Genomic DNA, 14,906 nt, shown 5'->3' with positions numbered 1-14,906 from the left:
AGACTGGCGGTTGTCTCGGCAACCTGTATACAAGGCCAGCCAAGCCTGTCTTCACCTGCTGGATTTTTCCTTTGAAGTTCTCTCTACTCTTTTGGAGATGCCAGGCAATAATCTTGCAGCACACGGGAAAAAGGTAAAATTCCGAACTTAGTCAACGTAAAGTCAACTGACACGAAGTTGACTAAATAACAAATGACCTGGCTCCGTGAATACGTGACATTGTTTGTGATTCTTTTTGTTCACGCATGGTTCAAATGCAACATTTGTAATGATACTGTCGTTATTTCTTTTTTTTTTTTTTTACTCTTACGTCTAATTGACCAGAAGGTGCCTGGTGCAAAGTCACAAAAAGCTACCGGTAAGAGAAAGGTGAGTCACATCAAACGCAATTCCTACACATCCTTATGTTAATTCCTATATCATTACAAATGATGAGAAAATATTCCGCAACTGCATGCAACATTGCAGGATGACGAAGATGACTGTGGTGATTATGCCTGGGATGAAAGAACGCATGGCAAACTTATTAAACCTACTGATCAATTGGAGCTCACTGATGCAGTAAGGGAAAGCGAACGTAAAAAATAAATCAACCATGGTAACCTACTCACTCATTGTTTCACTGTGGTCGTTGTTTATTTCAAATAGGAGCTGAAAGAAGAAGTTACAAGGATTCTGACTGCAAAAAATCCGCATGCGCCACAAAACATCATCCGATACAGCTTCAAGGTAAATGTAAATATTGAAATCACGCCTACTAGAAAATGAGGTTTGATTAGTGCTAAAAAATATATACAGACTGAAACGAAGCGTTCAAAAGCAAAACTATGCATCTTCATGACAATATTCTAAAGCATTCTAAGGCAATGATCATTTCCGATGTGACATTCATTTTTTTTTCTTTTTTTTTTTTGCACGACACATTCAATCCATTTGAATTATTTCTTTTCCAGGAGGGTGCTTTCAAGCTTACTAGTGCTGTTGATCAATTGGCTGTCCATTTCGTCTTGGATGGTTGCCTTATCCATCAGGACTCCGATGAGGCTCGCAGGCTGGCAGCCAGTGAAGAGCTCTCTGGAGGTACTTACTAACACCTGCAAATTTTTTACTAGCCCATGAAAATTATTGTTTTGTCAATCCCCCATGTGATTGTACAATTGTATGCAGTGTTCTTAATGATTGCAGACGACTAAAATGATGATGTAGTTCATCCTTTGCACCACTAAGAGGTGCTGTCAACATGTTATGAAATTTGAAAACAAATACGTATGTTTTGTCCAGAATCAGTGGATACTCGAACAGAACTTGAAGAGGAGGGAATAGAAACATTGGTAAATTGTGTACTCCTTTTTTAAAAATATTTCATTAAATATATATTTTAATTGAGAAAAAGCCATTGTTGATTGTCGATTTTCCATAAAGGAGGCATCCGTTGATGGATTTGAGGACGAGGATGCTGGAGAAGATGACAGACCGGACAGTGCTGCCTCCAAAACAAATGATCAGGACACAAAGTGTACAAATCAGTTCAATTTCATTGAAAGAGCCTCACAAACACTCAATAATGCACTGCGGGTAGGAATGAACAACAAACAACATATATATAAATATATATTATACCTTAAACTAAACTTCAAGTTGTGTTTCCGTGCAGGATAGAAGCTGCCAGACTGTACCTCCACCACGCTGCAACTATTCAGCCACAGCAAGTCAGGTAGTGGATTCTCTGACTTCACTCCTACTACAACAAATGCTTGATTCTTTTTTGTGTGTTCAGTGGGAGATATATGATGCGTACACAGAGGAGCTGCAGAAACAAGAATTGAAAAAGGAGAAGCAGAGAGCCTTCCAGAAGAAAGATGGTGAACAAAACAAAGGGATGATAATTAATGACACTCCGGTAACTCAATTTACTTGCAATATACAAGCTGCAACTACTGTTTACAGCTTTCTCTTTTGCGAGATTATATTAAATAATCGATTTGTAATTACTATATATGTGATTTATTTTCTTCATATTCACAGGAAACACATTTTTTTCTGTATTGGTCAGGCCACTTTTTTTTCTCTTTCCCTGCAGAGAGATGACATTGCCCAAATGGTCATGGCAGTCAAACTGCTGGAACGGATGGTCAATCAGAATACATGTAATGACATAGCTCAAGGTATTGTTCTTTTTTTTTTTGCTGTAGATTAGCAGCTCTCAAATTGGGGTAGAACTGCCCTTTAGGAATTTCTGGGTATATGTGAGATATTGACAGATTTTCTGGTATCTGCAAATCTAATTTAATGTGTTTTAATTCTGTGACAGGACCAATAACTGTATATTTTCCAAACCAAGAGTAAATTAATTGGAACATGATGTAACCTATTGCTAAATTGTGTGGTGACGCCTTTGCAAACTGTTGTATGTCTTAAGAAAGTTGTATATAGATGTGCATTGTCATTATTGACGTAATTTTCCAGCGATAAAACAGATAATGTTAGTCCTGGAGAACATGATAGAATTTCAGTGTATATGTGAGATTTTAATTGAATTGAAGCAGGTTCCAGCAAATAAAATTTAACGCTTCTTAACAAATGATGGGAGCAGTACACCAATCTTTTCAAATTAAGAGCAAATTGATTGAAACATGAAGTAATGTAACGCTAAATTTTATTATTGTGACCTTTGCTAAATTATAAATGCCTTAATTTTGTAAAGTATTACATGGACGGACAGTGTCATTAATGACACGATACTCCAGGACAGGAAAAACATATGATGTTACCCAATTTACCTTCTGGAGCTGTTGGATAAAATAACACATAAACAGACTCCTGCCAAAGGAGTGCAACTAAACTGATACCCTCTTTTCTTGTGTGTCCTTTTAGATTTCAAATATTTTGAGGACGCAGCAGATGAATTTAGGGAGCATGAAGGCACTCTTCTTCCCTTATGGAAGTTCCACTATGACAAAGCCAAAATAATGTGTGTCACTGCACTCTGCTGGTAAGCTTTGTTCCTCACATCGTCAAACACACAACAACGCAGCACAAGCTTAACGCTCAATGCACCTTCTTCCACAGGAATGAGAAATATCCTGATCTTTTTGGTGTAGGTTTGGGATCTTGTAAGTCATCAAGACGAATGAATCATTTGACTTTCTGGGAAGCTGACATGACTCACTAATAATTTCATCTATTCTTGTATTACGTCAGATGACTTCAGCAAACAGGGCAAAGGGATGCTTCTCTTCTATACCTTGAAGAACGCTACCTTCCCCGAATACATCTTCCCGACAGGTGCTGGCGTTCTCAGCCTCGACATTCATAAGCAACATTCCTATCTGGTAGCTGTCGGTTTCTATGATGGATGTGTTTGCGTGTACAATTTGAAGAAGAAGGGACTGCAACCTGAATACAAGAGCAATGCCCAAACTGGCAAGCACACCGACCCTGTCTGGCAGGTGAGTTTAGAATGTACACAGTATATATATATATATATATATATATATATATATATATATATATATATATATATATATATATATATATATATATATATATATATATATATATATATATATATATATATATATATATATGATTGTGACTTTTCAATTAGGTGCGATGGCAGAATGACGACATGGACAACAACCACAATTTCTATTCCGTATCCTCTGATGGCCGTGTTGTGTCTTGGACACTCATTAAGGTTTGTAATGTAGCCGTAGAGATAGTACAAGTTTTATGTTTTAATTTTTTTAAATGAACGTACACTAGGTTGCATTGAATATGAATTATAGCTATTTTAAAATGGCTTTGTTATCCAAGGACATGATGTGTTCTTCTGTGTTTTACTTTTCTGTTTTTTTGTTTTTTTTTTAGATATTTTCATTGCCTGACTATCCTTTTATCTTTTTGAAGCCTTATACTAGGCTACTTAAAATCAAGCACATTATTTACTCTTAAGCAAATTTGAATCACTTAGTACTCAAAATGTCATTTTCGGTCATTTCAAACTAAATTGATTCCAATTTTGGGCCTCAATTGACAGTTAGCACCGTATCTATTACGAATCCGGTGATATACTCAATGCCATTTCACACTGGCAAATCAAATATTAGGGTGAGAAGAGCAGAGACTTTTATCATGCAAACGTGAAACATTGCCCCCTGGTGGTAGAATGACAAAGTGCTTCATTTGACATGTACTTTTTAAATGTTAATATCAGCTTAATTAGCCGTGGCAGCCAATATCGTGATCGCGATTAAAATTTGATTAATTGTGCAGCCCTATTCCTGAGCAATAAAATGATTTCAGTGATGAAATATCTCACTTTTCATTTTGGCCCAGTGTGCTGTTTAAAATAAATTGGAAATCTATTATTCCTGTTCAAATCTCACGTTATAAAACGTTCATAGCTCATTGAAATGGAATGACTTTGCATTAAAGTACTGTAGGCTCTCTTTTCGTTTTTATGACAAGTGGGCGAATAAATGTGTTTAGCATTGTTTGTCACAATGTGTTTGTGTGTCTGTAGAATGAGCTGGTCTTCTCAGATGCTATCAGGCTTACACGGGATGATCCTGTGTTTGATGCTCCTGATGGTATTCGGGAGCACAGCACCGGTGAGATTTTTCTTTTTTGATGTTTTAGCATAACTACATGTTGTAGATATGACTAATATTGCTCACAGGATGTTTTTATGTTCACTGTCATTGTGGACTTCTTAATATTGTTCCTAAGTACATAAATGTTGTCTTCAGTTGGAGGTACGTCCTTCGACTTCCACAATCAAACCGACTCTCTTTTCGTTGTTGGCACCGAAGAGGGTAAAATCCACAAGGTATTTTGAAATTCATTCCAGTCTCCATGATTTGGCTGTCAATGAACTGTCAGTGGCTTGAAATACAGCAGCTGTGCCCACAAGCCATAAAGCTGATTTAGCGAGCGAGTATGCACTTTATTTGTCACTGCACTCAGGCTTGCAATCCAAAGTTTTTCAACTTGGGCTTTTCAACTCTTCAAACACACGATTTCATTATTGTTGAATATTAAAAACGAGCATCTATACTTTTCACGCAATTCTTCAAGGTACACTTTTTTTTCATAGCAAATACTAAAATACAAACTATTCTAAAACAAACACGTTCCCACTGCAAATCATATTTTTGCTTCTTTGTTATTTTTATTTTTTAAAAAGCTTATGTTGCATGAAAGCAGTTCTCAAATTGTTTAGCGGTGCAATGCGATGCCAGGAGGACGTTTTATGCTTTTGCCGTGTGAAGTGAAATTGCACATCCACGGCAACAGGTGGTGCAGTGGCACTCTCATTGTCAAAGTCTGTGCAGGAGTTTTAAACTTTTTACATTGTTGTCCACAACGGTTTTTTGTCTAAATCACTTTATTGATTAATGTGATTTAGAAGAAAAAAAATCAGCACAATGTTTTGTATGTTTTTCTTCAGATTAAAATGGTGAAGATACTGGTGCTTCTTTGTTAATGTACCAGATCAATTTACATTTACTATTGCTTATGGATTTAATATTTTTTCAGCATCATGTTATTACTTTAAATAAGGATTGATATCTATATATTTTATAATTTTAGGCACTTTGAAGCATGGAAAGTCCTAACCTTTACCTCTCTAAACCCTGAAAAATGTAGATAACATTTTATTAGTTGATTTATATCGTTGTTTTTTCTTTTTTTTATGTTAAAAATAGATAATGTTCTTATTCATAGTGGGGAGGGCGTGGAATATTTTCTCTTTCCTGGGGAGCTTTGCAAAAAAATATTTGAGAGGCACTGCAAGGGGTGTTACAAGTTTCATGCTAAACAACGACACTCTTAGGCCATACGTGTAACTGCAACCTTGATGGAACGTCCATGAAGCAGGCCCTTATGGGGTGAAAAAAAATGTCCAACATTTAAAATTCCTTAATGCAACTTTAAAATATTGAGAGAAGAATGAGTGTTCAGCATTACTTCTGCTTTACAGTCAGTTTTGTTGCCTTTCTTCAGTGCTCCAAGAATTACTCTAGCCAGTTCCTGGAGACTTACGTTGCCCATAACATGGCAGTGGATGCAGTAAAGTGGAATCCTTACCACCCAAAGGTTTTCATCTCTTGCAGCTCCGACTGGACCATCAAGATCTGGGATCACACGATCAAGTAAGACAGATATGACAAATGAAAGATTGCAACAAATTCCCCCATGGTATTTTGATGGAAATGTTTTTTTCCAGTACTCCCGTGTTAACGTTTGAGCTCAGTTCTCCAGTTGGTGATGTGGCCTGGGCACCATACTCATCCACTGTTTTTGCCGCTGTCACAACAGAAGGACTGGTAAGAACCCTTTTAAATGGACTTTTTGTGACAAATATGACTACTTAGTTGCTGGTCCTTTTCCAAAGTATGGATGACATTTACTGAATTAGACAAGTGGAATGATAAATAGTTTCAGCACCATAATTTACAAACATTAAAAAAAAACACACAAGAAGATAACAGAAACAGTACGTTTATTTTCAAATTAAGAGCAAATTAATTAGAATATGGAGTGACCTATTTCTAAATGATCTTATAGCAACTTGCAAGACTTTATGTGCCTTTACTTTGTTTAATTTCATACAGACAACCTTTGTCATCAGTGACACAATTTTCCAGCAGAAAAGTCCAAAATAAAAGTAATGACGACTAGAACACACACTTTTTCATAACAGCAAACTAAGGTTTTGTGAAATATATCTGACACAATCATCTTTTTGGAGATACCCTCAGATTCTGCAGCACATAAAAGTGTCTCCAACCTTGAATGCCACTTTTTAATCTTATATGGTGACAATAGAAACTCAAGAAAAAAAATTACAGCAAACATATTACTGCGCATATCGTTGCCAAGGTTTAGTAATCCTAATATAGAGCACCAAGCATACGCATCGCTTGCATATGCCAGAATTCTGTCATGATGATACATTATTCATGTGGACATTATCAAAATGGGCTGTAATGTTAATGAGCGTGGAATTTTTTTTTTTTCTCCTGGTTACTACTAAATTTAAATTGTCTTCCAAATGCTTCATTGTTTACATGTAATTCTGATCAGTTTAACTCATTTGGACTCAATGATATTGTTTGTGATCATTTTTTTCCACAACATTCCTGTTGGCCTGAGAGATGAGAAAAAATGTCCTGTACAAACATAAAACTCATTCATTTTGAGGGGAGGCTTCACACCAGAGCAAACAGATGTGGAATTGTCAAGTAAGATGAAATATCAGCAGGAGCGAGTGAGATTATCCTGAAATATACTTCATCATCTTCTTAATACAAATTAGATGTGTTATTTAAATTCTATATCGCATCAATGATTGGGGGGTATTACTCAAAGCACCTCTCAGTACAATGTAGTGCAATGCTATGGTAAAATAAGGTCTATAAAGGTCTATAAAAATAATTTTTGTCTGGTAAATCCAAATTACCAGGTGAAAATTGAACATAATGTGTATTGCTCTTAATTCTTGATAAACAGACAGGCAATCTAATGCAATTTTACTAAGAAATCTCAGAAGGCGGTAATCAAAAACCACACAGGAGTTGACTGGCAAAGAGACCAGGCTGCGGGAAGTCATTCAGATCGCTAATTATAACTGACGACAGTGACGCTTTGTGTACAGCCAGTACTCACACTTAGTGTGGACACAAGTGACCCGGAGGCACACTCATTCATCTGCTGGCTTGAAGGAGCGGGCTGCGAAGACTTCACATATTATGCCGTGTCATCCAGATCGGTTACCTTTGAGCCATTTTTCTCCCCAACAGAACAGGATAGTAAATTCCGGTTCGTATTGGTATATAACCATCACCCTGTCACAAACATTAACTAGTGGCTACAAATTCAATGTGCACAAAATTTTGCACATTGAATTTTGCAGAACTATCGTGCATGAAGGCACAAGAAGGAAAATCAAACTGACACCTGATTTATTTTCATCATTCTCCTTGAACTCATTCAGTCCCGGCCATTTTCTGACCTCACTTAAATAAATAAACAAATAAACAGACAAACAGCCCCAAACATTAAGCTCGATGAATTGTTTTCACTTTTACTAATAGTCGGCCCTTAGTGGAGGGTTAAGTTGTATGGTTCTCAAATGAGGTTATAAGGCACTTCAGGGGTAAGCGAGATGAACTATATCAGCAAATCTAATTACTGTTAAATGCTTTAAAAAGCTGTGACGGAACAAGACGTTTTCAAATTAAGAGCAAATGAATTAGAACATGAAGAAACTAATTGCTCATTTAATGACTCCATATACAAACACCAGATGCTCACATTATGTTATGTTTCATAGGAATGCACATTGTCATGAGTGAAGCAATTTTCCACGAGATAAGTAGAATTAAAACATATGATCTTAAGCAATATAGTTCCACACCGCAATGCCACAGAACACAAGGCAATTTGGGATGTAGAAAATGAATTCAACAGACTGCTATGCCATCCATGTCTGATTAGAACTACAATTGTAGTGCCAACTCTAGGCGTACTTTATTCAGCAACGCCACGTGGTCATCGTGTAACATCATTTGTTTTATTTCTGACGTCTGTTGAAAAAACGGCGCCACTAATGACAATATGCATTATAATAATATCATATGTGCATACAATATTTTGCAAAAGACTCACGATAAGTAATTGAGCAATACCTTACTTCATGTCCCAATGCATTTGCTCTTAATTTGAAAACCCAAATATCCCGTTCCTATTTTGCATTAGAAAGCAGAAAATTACAAATGCTGATGCCTACCGAAACTCTATTAAAATTAAAGTGCCTGAGAGGTACTTGTACCCCGATTTGAGAACCACTGCTCCAGTTCACAGACTCCTAGTTACAGCATACTGTATATTACTTTTATGACATTGACAAAAATGACAAAATAATAAATCCAGGAGTAAAATAATATACATTGCTACGGCAGTACACATTCCACACAACTATCTCAATCACAAATTAAAATCGTCTTTGTTTGCTCAGCCATGTTGTGTTCTGATCCTATTATCCAGGTTCACGTTTTTGACCTCAGCATCAACAAGTATCAAGCTATTTGCCAGCAGCCGGTGGTGGCAAAAAATAAGGGCAAACTGACTCACATTGAGTTCAATCCTGTCCATCCAATCATCATCGTGGGAGATGACAGAGGCTCTGTTCTCAGCCTCAAACTGTCCCCGAACCTCCGCAAGAAGCCAAAGGTAAAGAACCCTGGCGGGCATGTTTTTGCATCCTTGTCAATATCCCAAGTCAATGAACACATCACATTACTCACTTGTTCTACATGTATGACCTACGGCTCATTTTTACTGAAAAACAGCTGCTCCTCTACCCACTATCAGAACTAGCAATCAATTGTGTCCCTTTGCCTTTGTTAGATTAGATTAGATTGTCATCCGGTATCACCAAAACCAGAGGCAAAGAGATGATCTAACCTGACTTTTTTTGGTGACATATTCATTTTACTACGGGTTTCCAAATTGTTAATAGCTTCAGCCTTGTGCACACACTTTGCAAACTGTACACATTTAATTTTTTTTCCTATTTTTGGAAATGCTTTTAAAGGTGTAATAATGGCATAGTAGTATCAGTTCTTTCTATACATTTATATGTAGATTAAATCTATTAAGACCCACAAAAATTTGAAAAATGGTATGCTCTGGTTTTGTAGTCTGTGACACAATGATGGCTCTTTAAAACAAGGCCATTAACTGGTCTATACCGCCACCTACTGTCTTGAGGTGAAACACAAGTCAACAAAGAATTTTCTGTTTGCTGACATCGTTCAACGGAATGTTGCAAAAATTGCATGCAAAATCAATGTAATAAATCTTATTAAAATGCATCTCAAAAATGTTAATTATGATATTCTTACATGGACCAAAATTTGGATAATAGATTATTTTTGTACACAAAATCTCGCATTTCCAGCTGCAATCACATAGAAATGTCAGAATCGTTGCATTTTGAAATTTTACATATATTAATCAGCTGCTGGAAATTTCAGCTCCCTAGTGTGTTGTTCCCATTAATTCTTTTAAGGTATATATTTTTTTTTTTAAAGGAATTACCATAACTTGTAACATATTGCCCTAAGGGCTAAATGTATTTAATTTAATAAACAAGAGACTTTCTTACTTCAAATATTTATAGTTTTTACACAGCATACTGAATGCTTTAAGTATGCTGTAGTGGATGTTTTTTTTTTTTTATAAATGTATTTGTCTGTGTCTTTTCACTCATTGAAGCTAACCTTTTAAGTTCTGTCCTTTTCAATGATGTAAATGGACTTTCACTTACTTGGTTAAAAAAACAACTTTTGATCGTATGAAAATAAAGTAAACTCACAATATATTGCATTATATTAAAAAAATACACTATGTAAGCCCATAATAGTCTTTAAAATAGTGTATAGTAAACCCTTTATCGTCCGAAATTCAATAAATCCATTATCGTCTGAAAAATACGCATTATCTTGGAAAAAAATATAGTAAACCCATTATTATGAAAATATAGAAAGCCCATTATAGTCAGAAAAATACATTAACCCCATTATAGTCCAAAAATACGGAAAACACATTAGTATCTAAAGCAGACGTGAGCTCACATATACACACACACACTTATAATTGAAAAGTAAAACACATCCAATTTAATTTCTCATTATTATTTGCAATAATGGCTTTACCAAGCCAGGACTTCAGTCTTCTTAATGGAGCAATGAAAATAGGTTCAATTATAATGATCTTATTGCGTTATACATTAAACAACGGATTTTGGGCCATATTCATAAGTTTATCTCAAACAGTGACTACAGAATATACACACACACACACACACACACACACACGCAAGTAGGCCCGTGGCACATCATTATCAACCTTACACTGCAGTCCTTGAGAGTACATTTGGGACATAATTACAAAGTTCAGCACCGCTGACAGTGCTCTTGGACCTCAGCGTGGCAAATAGCCATCAGACACAAGCACCCACTGCAAAAAAATGATCAACAATATGCTAATAACATAGACAGAGAGACCCCCAAAATCAACTCTATAAATAGGTGCCGCACAGAAACAAAATTCAGGATGTCGTGCCCCACACGCGTGTAATTTCGACTATTATTTGACGTTTACAAGGAAAGGCAGCGAATGAAAATGAGAATTTAATGACGTTTGTAAAGCGTCTTTTATAATCTAATTATCTGTTCTATTGATCTGAGCTGGAGGGCTGTTGTCTAGAATTTTGTTTACGTTTTGGTGCACCCGGCTACTGGCATGCTGTGAAAGCCTTTTGTTGAGAATTTTAATAATTATTATAAAGAATTGAAAAACAAATATTGGAAGAAATATGCAGTGTGTGTGTGTGTGTGTGTTCATGGTCTAGGGTTAGAGTTAAAATAGGTTCTAATGATGAATTATGATTTAAATTTTGATCTTCAGAAACACAAATATGAATGTGTATATGTTTGCAGTTGATATCAGTTTTCTATTTTTATTGTCGTTCCAAATAAAATAACTGCAGCCAGCTTAACTGTACTGTATATGTAATCTCTTGGTGTTTACACTGTAAAGGTCAAATAAATCCTGTGAGTGTGTGTGCCTTCATGTGTTTGTAGGGCAAGAAAGGTCAAGAGATCCCCGAAGGTCCTGAAGTGGAAACGGCCAAGATGGAGAAGCTGCTCAATTTACTGAGGGGCTCAGAGCAAAGCAGTGCAAAATGAGCAGAGGTGACCAAACGGAGTTAACGAATTGAACATTTGCAAGTGCAAAGTATTTTCAAGATAACTCTCGTTTGTACGACCTCCGAGACGCGACTTGACGTCTCTTGGTCTTGATGCCCACACAGACGCTGAAGAGGAATACTATTAACAAAAAAAAAGATGAATCATTTACAAATAAAGATGTTTATATGATTTATTATTTCCGCTTCGGCGTTCGTGTGGTTTGCAAGGTAATTTGCAAGGTAGCTTGGCGTGGCGCCAACTTAATTTGCATATTCAACTCAAATCCAAAGGATCAGATCCATTCATCAAAAAAGGAGATTCATGCAAAGACGTCAAGTCGTGTCTCGCAAAGTCATAATCGTGCAAATGAGAGCTGTGTTCGTACCCTCTGATTTTTTAATAATAATTCCATAAAAATAAAGGCATAGAAACCCCTTTATCTCACTTTTGAAATAATTTTCTTCATGCTTCATTACTTGAATTTTGAAAGGAAAAATGTAATGTTCTTGCCATGTCAAATAAGAATCATAAAATCTACTTCACATGGGGTACGTTGGTGAAAAATAAGACTAAAAACACAGTGCTGTGCCATTCGTGACTGTGCTATCTCTAGATGTATTTTATTCAGCAACTCCAGAAGATAGAGTAACATCATCTGTTGCATTTCTGTCTTGTCTGCTGAAAAATTGTGTCACTAATGACTATGTGCATCCATATAAAGCATAACAAAATAAAAGCAAACATAAGTTTGCAAAAAAGTCACTATAACACAATTTAGCATTAAAGTGCCTCAGGTTCCAATTAATTTGTTCGTAGTTTGAAAAGAAACAATATACTGTGTCTATTTTAGTATGTGAAAGCATTGAAAATATTTCACAAGGGCGACATTAGTGAATAAATGTTTTTCAATAATGTACCCCTCCTGGATTTCTTTTCAGCCAGTGTATAGCATTTTTACATTAAAAAAAAAACCAACTTGAAAAAAAAATGCTGCGCCAGCCATGTTTGATTGGTACTGGATTTGTAGTGTTATCTCTAGGCGTATCTTCCCCAGCAACTCCAGAAGATAAAAATCTTGTAACATCAACTGTTGTATTTCTGACTCATCTGATGAAAAAGTGCCACTAATGATAATGCAGATCCATATAAAACCAAACAATATGATACTAGACAAGATATTGCAAAATTCACTCCATGTTACACTTAATTTGCTCTTAATTTGAAAAGAAACTCAAACAGTTTCTGTCATGACATAAAAGAATTACCTTTGATTTTCTGGTACTGGTAAGCTCTCACTTATACTCCAGATATCTCCCAGGTGTACTTGCACCCCAACTTGAGAACCGAACCGCAAAGACAACTCAAAAAGTCAAATCGCAATTGATTCTGAGCCAAGAACGAAATGACGAGGATGAATGAGAATATTACATAACAGCACGTTAGCTTGCTCCGGTGTGGGCAGAACAACAAACACATTTCAACCTGAGCTGTAGGTAAAAAATGTCACATTAAAGAAGTCACTCACATTCATTTATAAAACACATTTATTTCTATTCGTTAAGTTAAACAGGCAACATTAGGACTGCAGTGACTGACAAAGGCAATTCCGTATGTTTTAACAAGTTGATTAAGATGTTGCGTGTGGGAGAGCACTCTTCTAAGTGAGCAGCAAAACAAATTATCCTGATAGATTAAACATCTTCAGACAAATGATGTTAATCGACTTGCACGTGCAGTCCCGGGCAGCATTCCAGGGATGAACCAAGACTCTCTCCATTTCATTCCACAGTACAGGGAGAGCTTTGCTTTGAGTCATGATGCCGCCGCTTGGTTGTGACGCTCGTGTTCAGTCAAGTACCACTCCATGTCCCCCTGACATCTCGCCGCGGACACATGCGGCAGGCACTCTGTCCATTAACTGTGATTTGTCAGTTCGAATCCTGCAACAGGGTTGTGCTGGAGGGGCTCGCTCATCCATGTTGCTTTGACACGGAGAAACCTTTGTTTTACTGCTCTGTTTGTTTGACAAATGTATTTGGGACGTTTGGAAGGTTCTCTCACAGTTAGTAAAAAGAATCCCAAATCTGGAAGATGTTTATCCTTTCATCCAGAAGCACAGGGAGGAATCGATTGCTTCGCAAACGTGAGTACAAGATAACATATTTTTTTTACATACCGTATTTTCCGCACCTAAAAGCCTTATTTTTTTTTAAACTGATAGGTGCGCCTTATAATCAGGTGCGCCTTATATATGGATCAATATTGAGATTGGGATCCGTAGATGGGGAATGAACTGATAAAGTAAGCGTTACCTGTTTCTTTTGTGTGTTTACAGTTGAACAAGGTTGGTCATATTGACATTCAGTTATTATGCTATTGAAAGTTTAGCGTTATTTGAGTTATTATTGTTATTACTTTGAGTATTACGATATTGTGATTGAAAAAGTTTTAAAATATGTCATTAATTAAGGGTGCGCCTTATAATGCGGTGCGCCTTATATATGGAAAAGGTTTTCAAATGTGTCATTAATTGAGGGTGCGCCTTATAATCCAGTGCGCCTTATAGTGCGGAAAATATGGTAATCTAAATTTCATATGGCATACTATTAATCACAGGTGTTAATCTCAAGGACCGAGAGCCAGATTTGGGCTTCACCATCATTTTTAAGCGACTCATGAATGTGAATCAAGCATGTCAATTTACATGGCGCTTGCTAAAAACGAGTCATCAATTTCTTGTGCACCGTATGTTTAAACTTTACCATAAGAGATTAAATATTAGGGCTGTCACTATCAAAGATCATTAAAATGGATAATATGGTAAATTATTATATCGAATAATTGGATACATTTTTATTTTGTATTCAAGTATTTGCTGTTCATTATTGGTGGTTTAAACCCTACTATTTAATGAATAAAAACAACTAAACAATGACGCAATGCCACTTTAGAGAAATTGATGTTGCACTCGCCTAACTATTTAAAATCAATTAATTTTCTGATTCGATCATTGTCTTCCAAAGAAAAAGCTGATGTTGGTAAATGTCTTATTTTGATGAAACAAAAAAGAAAAAAAGTCTCCTTTTATGGATGGTGACTAAGGAAATAGCCTACTGCTAAGAAGCTGAAATGACAAACTTT

At 36.2% G+C, this 14,906-nt stretch overlaps 1 protein-coding gene across 2 annotated transcripts; it reads left to right on the top strand.

The window, feature by feature from the left end:
* The first annotated feature begins 3 nt into the window (after positions 1-3).
* On the top strand, positions 4-12,742 carry LOC148419134 (dynein axonemal intermediate chain 1-like). 2 transcript variants are annotated; one of them, XM_088423562.1, is made up of 20 exons: positions 4-133; positions 325-369; positions 469-561; positions 649-729; positions 954-1,080; positions 1,282-1,331; positions 1,423-1,575; positions 1,655-1,714; positions 1,778-1,900; positions 2,081-2,165; positions 2,875-2,992; positions 3,070-3,113; positions 3,202-3,449; positions 3,608-3,697; positions 4,526-4,613; positions 4,752-4,831; positions 6,010-6,158; positions 6,233-6,332; positions 9,055-9,240; positions 11,658-12,742. In XM_088423562.1, the coding sequence occupies exons 1-20, from the start codon at positions 98-100 to the stop codon at positions 11,760-11,762; spliced, it is 2,061 nt and encodes a 686-aa protein (XP_088279688.1). In that variant the 5' UTR covers positions 4-97; the 3' UTR covers positions 11,763-12,742. The 2 variants fall into 2 exon arrangements, with proteins under 2 accessions (XP_088279688.1, XP_088279689.1); XM_088423563.1 differs by having other exon boundaries at positions 12-133; positions 328-369.
* Positions 12,743-14,906: the final 2,164 nt, after the last annotated feature.

The sequence above is a fragment of the Hippichthys cyanospilos genome, chromosome 9 (genome assembly GCF_059441005.1).
Source record: "Hippichthys cyanospilos isolate Australia breed blue-spotted pipefish chromosome 9, RoL_Hcya_1.0, whole genome shotgun sequence".
Taxonomy (NCBI): domain Eukaryota; kingdom Metazoa; phylum Chordata; class Actinopteri; order Syngnathiformes; family Syngnathidae; genus Hippichthys; species Hippichthys cyanospilos.
This window is presented reverse-complemented; position numbering and strand designations above follow the sequence as displayed.

Excerpts from the sequence above, each read along its gene's own strand:
- LOC148419134 (XM_088423562.1), top strand. The coding sequence starts at position 98 with ATGCCAGGCAATAATCTTGCAGCACACGGGAAAAAG. Across the intron at positions 370-468 it reads AAGCTACCGGTAAGAGAAAG|GATGACGAAGATGACTGTGG; the intron begins GTGAGTCACATC and ends GCAACATTGCAG. Across the intron at positions 1,715-1,777 it reads ATTCAGCCACAGCAAGTCAG|TGGGAGATATATGATGCGTA; the intron begins GTAGTGGATTCT and ends TTGTGTGTTCAG.